General features: G+C 60.4%; 1 protein-coding gene across 1 annotated transcript; it reads right to left on the reverse strand.

Annotated features, from left to right (window-relative positions):
* Positions 1-465: 465 nt before the first annotated feature.
* On the reverse strand, positions 466-4185 carry DUSP2 (dual specificity phosphatase 2). The gene is made up of 4 exons (XM_077805808.1): positions 3798-4185; positions 2807-2940; positions 1891-2110; positions 466-1075 (listed from the first exon to the last, which is right to left on the reverse strand). The coding sequence occupies exons 1-4, from the start codon at positions 4183-4185 to the stop codon at positions 861-863; spliced, it is 957 nt and encodes a 318-aa protein (XP_077661934.1). The 3' UTR covers positions 466-860.
* Positions 4186-4735: the final 550 nt, after the last annotated feature.

Consider the following 4735-nt stretch of genomic DNA (forward strand, 5'->3'; position numbering starts at 1 on the left):
TTTTTAGCACTGCAGACCAAACGCTGCTCTCTGACACCAATCCAGTCCCACTGCATCAGCCTTTAAACTCTGTGGCATGGCTCAGACAGGGTTCTAGATGGAAGTTTGGGTGGAAAGAGAGAAATCAAGGGAGAAACTGTGGCATTCATTTTTGCTGGGGTGGTAGCAAAGGGACCAAATTCTCTGCGGGTTCTTCAGTGGAGTTTTTCCCAGCAGAAAATTTGGACTATCGTCTTTCCTTCTGTCCCTTGGAGCAGAAAGGGGACAAATTTGTGGATCAAAAAAGGTCAGGCAATGTACTGAATTACCTGACATGAGCCCTGGTCCTGCTCGATGGGAACAGGATTGGGCCGCATTGAAAAACAACGAAGCACTTTGCCCTAACTTACAGAGTAAATGGCATTGCTCTGAAGCTACCTGCCATGATTTCACACCGAAAAGCAATAGGGACAAATCAACTGGGTGTTCTTTTAAGACCAGGACTGGGGAGAGGCTGGGGGGCTGGCAAAGTGGACATAACCTTAAAATGGCCCGTCCCAGTGTGAGGAACAAGGCCACCTGGCTGCTCTCAGTGTACCTGGAAAAGCAGAGTTTCACTCCTTTTTTTGCATCTTGCCCATCTTCACTTCTTTTTTTTTGCATTCAAGGGTCCACCGCATTCATACGGGGCTGGGGGCTTTAACACGGGGAGGTTGAGGTCTCTGTACAGGTTGCAGAGGGGTGTCCTCTGACCTCTTAGTGCAATACACACGAGTGATACTGTTTGGGTAGAGCACCCCCTTGGGGCTGTAAACGGAAACACACGGTGAGTCTATGTCCTTGGCCGCTCCGGGGGGCAGAAGGTGCCCGCTAGGCAGCCGCTAATGGCACAGCACCTCTGTCTCGAACTGCAGAAGCTGCCCCATGAAGCCAAAATTGGGCGAGATGACCCCGCGGCGCTGCTTGACGAAGTCGAAGGCTTCCTCCAGGCGCACCCGTTGGGTCTGGATCAGGTAGGCCAGGCAGATGGTGGCCGAGCGGGAGATGCCAGCCTGGCAGTGGACTAGCACTCGCCCCCCGCTGCTCTTCACAGAATCTATGGAGCAAGCAGAGAGGGTCATTGAGCGCTCCAGCAGAAGCCCTGGGCTGAGAACCTCCTGTCCTGAGGCACCGCACCCCGCTTGCCCTCAGAACCCTCCAGTAAACCCCCAGGGCCGGGCCCGTTAAACCCAGACTCTCCCACTAGTTTCTCTGCAGATCCCCCTTCCTCACAGCCAGGGGCCGAACGCTCCGTGCAGCCTGCCCCACAGGCTGGCTCATTGGAGATACCCGGGCCAAGAGTCCCTAGATGTAAGTGGCTGAAGTCCAGGGCAGGCTGTCCCCAGCGCAGGGCTCTTGGCCCCGAAACTCACTCCTCTCCTCCTTGCTGGGCACTGATCCAGCAGAGCTCCTGGGCCTCATTCTGCTCTCACTTACACCAGTGTAACCCCACTGATGTCACTGAAATTCCTCCTGATTTGCTCCAGTGTCTGTGAGAGGGGAATCAGGCCCTGACCTGTTTGGCTGTAAGGCATTGTGTAAGAGCCACTGCTTTTCCTGGGGCATTGCCCCCAGGGGAGGAAATGGGGCCAGGTGGAGCAGGAATGGGACTCTAACAGTGTTGGAACTGAGCCACATGGCTGGACTGGATCCTGGCAAACCAAAGTTCTCCCTCTGGAGCAAGGGCTGCAGGGGGTTAATATTGCGCCCTGCCCAGAGCCTATGGGCCTAATTCAGACCCGACTGAAGCCAATGGAAAGGCTCCTGCTCCTTTCAATGAGCCTCGGTTGAGCCCTACGTGAGACTCTGGACGAGGGCGTCAGTAGGGCCGGGAGGGGCAATGGCTGCACTAATGACTGATCTCACGCTTACCAATAAAGCCAATGGCCTCCTGGAACCAGATGCTGATCTCAGCCATGTGGTTGTCCTCCACGGGGATGCTCTTGTAACGAAACTGCCCCTCAAAATGGTTGGGGCAGCTGGCGGAGACGTTGAGCACGGCTGTGATGCCCAAGGACTCCAGCACCTCCTTGTTGGAGGAGTGGTAGCAGCTGCCCAAGTAGAGGAATGGCAAGATCTCCACAGGGCCACCCTAGAAACAAGAAGAATAAAGACAACGTGAGACCTTCCTCCTCTGGGTTGATTCCACAGCTTTACGCGCCCCTGGAGACAGGATCCCAGTCCGCCCTGAGATCACCTGGAGCTGCCTCTGTCTGTATTCATATGCCCCTCATCTCTGCTGGACCGGAGTGCTACTTCAGCAGTGATATCAGGAGATCAGACAGACGGACAGATTAGATTAGTGCCTGGACAGATGACTTTTCGGGGAGCGAACTGACAACAGACCCTGCACTTGACCTTGGCCAAAAACCCAGGTCAGTTCACGATTAATTTAATCTGCGAGCCCCACAAATCCCGCCGACAGATGTTTGGCCAGATACACGCTCAAGGACAGATCCTGATGCTGTTGGAGGCTTTGGCAAAACGCCCATTTTCTGAAATGGGATCAAGGACTGGCCCTCAAACAAAATTAATGACTTATCAGTGTGCTACCCCATTCTGATCCCCTTACTCCAGCTGAGTAACACCTTCGCCCAAGAATACCGACCTCAGCGGGCCCCTCGGCGTTTAGGGGAGCGTTCAAGATGAGTAAGACTATCAGAATTCGGCCCTGTAATACGCGTTCATGGGCTCTGGGGTGTCTGCCTTTGGGATGGGGGGGTGATTGCTGTAGATCAACCTCCCAGCCCAAGTTTGTCGCATTGCTGATGAAGTCGGGGAAACGTACCTGGTCGTAGAAAGGAGTGATGGTTCTGGAGTTACCGTTGTCTTTGGGGTCTATCAGGGCTGGCAAGGAGGCAGGAGGAGGAGGTGGCTCAGAGCACAGTTCTGGGAAGCGGGCTTGGAAACCATCAAAACCCCCTGCAAAGAACACACCAGCAAGACCCACCGCGTTAATGTCATCGCCGCTCAGCACCAGTGCAGGACAGGTGTGCCAGGGTCAGTTAAACAGGCGCGGAAGCCGCTGGGAATAACAGGCAGAAAGGTCTTATGCAGATGTGCCCAGGGCGTGGGCCGGCATTTGTGTGCTCAAAATACATTTTAAAATGGGGTTCGCTACAGCAGCTTGTAATCTCAAGCCAGCGGGGGCTGGGGGGGCCTCTCTCCAGGGCCTCCCAAGCTGGGGGCAGGAGCCATGTACAAACCATGTCTCCTTTAGCCCTTCCGTGTGTGAAGTGGTGGTACTGATAGGAGTGAGTTTGTGTGTGATCCTGCGAGTGTGTGTGCCCTCCTGGTGGGGTGGGGGGGTGTTCTCCCAGGGTTAGTGGGGGTGCTCTCATGGTATGTGGGGGTGCTCTCCTGGTGGGTGGGAGGGGGTGCGTGGTATTCTCCCGGGGCGGGGGTGTTCTCCCAGGGTTAGTGGGGGTGCTCTCATGGTATGTGGGGGTGCTCGTTGTTCTCCGGGGTGGGTGGCTTGGTGGGAGTGCTCTCCTGGTGGGTGGGTGGGGGTGCGTGGTATTCTCCCGGGGCGGGGGTGTTCTCCCAGGGTTAGTGGGGGTGCTCTCATGGTATGTGGGGGTGCATTTGTTGTTCTCCGGGGTGGGTGGCTTGGTGGGAGTGCTCTCCTGGTGGGTGGGGGGGGTGCGTGGTGTTCTCCCAGGGCGGGGGTGCTCTCCTGGTGGAGGGGGGTGCGCGCTGTTTTCCCGGGGGGGGGGAATGCTCTCCGGGTGGGGGTGCTGGGTGCCCACAGGCGAGCCCCTAGGGGAAGGTGCCTTTACCTCGGAGCAGGTAGATGAGCGTGGGCCTGGCTCTGGCCTCCAGCAGCAGGGAGTTGAGGAGCAGCCTGGCCAGGCTGTCCGCCCGCAGAGCCAGCACCGAGCCGCTGGCCTCGTCCAGCACCACCAGGCGGGACAGCTCGCCTCTGCGGAGCCGCCCCAGCAGCGCCCTGTCCGGGACGAGCCAGTCCAGGCTGACGCCGGCTCGGCCGCGGGATCTGCGGCGCAGCAGCCCGTTCCAGCGCACCGGGCGCGAGTCCAGCAGGTGAGCCTGGCAGTAGGCGAGGAAGGGCCGGCAGTCCAGCACCAGGGTGCGCCCGGCTTCCTCGGGCTCGCGGAGCAGCCTGGCGAGCTCCGCGCTCTCCAGCTGCAGCACCTCCTCCATCACCATGGCTGCGGCTGAGGCTGGGGGATGCGCCCACTCCAATTTCGGGGGGCGGCGCAGGGTCCGGAGCAGGGCGCACGGGGCACGGCCGGGCAGCGAGCGCAGCGCAGGGTCCGGAGCAGGGCGCACGGGCACGGCCGGGCAATGAGCGCAGCGCAGGGTCCGGAGCAGGGCGCACGGGCACGGCCGGGCAGTGAGCGCAGCGCAGGGTCCGGAGCAGGGCGCACGGGCACGGCCGGGCAGTGAGCGCAGGGTCCGGAGCAGGGCGCACGGGGCACGGCCGGGCAGTGAGCGCAGGGTCCGGAGCAGGGCGCACGGGCACGGCCGGGCAGCGAGCGCAGCGCAGGGTCCGGAGCAGGGCGCACGGGGCACGGCCGGGCAGTGAGCGCAGCGCAGGGTCCGGAGCAGGGCGCACGGGGCACGGCCGGGCAGCGAGCGCAGCGCAGGGTCCGGAGCAGGGCGCACGGGGCACGGCCGGGCAGTGAGCGCAGGGTCCGGAGCAGGGCGCACGGGGCACGGCCGGGCAGCGAGCGCAGCGCAGGGTCCGGAGCAGGGC

This window comes from Eretmochelys imbricata, chromosome 26, assembly GCF_965152235.1.
Source record: "Eretmochelys imbricata isolate rEreImb1 chromosome 26, rEreImb1.hap1, whole genome shotgun sequence".
Lineage (NCBI taxonomy): Eukaryota > Metazoa > Chordata > Testudines > Cheloniidae > Eretmochelys > Eretmochelys imbricata.

Coding starts and splice junctions, on each gene's coding strand:
- DUSP2 (XM_077805808.1), bottom strand. CDS start 4,185: ATGGTGATGGAGGAGGTGCTGCAGCTGGAGAGCGCGGAGCTCGCCAGG. Junction 2,111..2,806: donor TCACTCCTTTCTACGACCAG/GTACGTTTCCCC, acceptor TCTTGTTTCTAG/GGTGGCCCTGTGGAGATCTT. Junction 1,076..1,890: donor GGAGGCCATTGGCTTTATTG/GTAAGCGTGAGA, acceptor CTTGCTCCATAG/ATTCTGTGAAGAGCAGCGGG.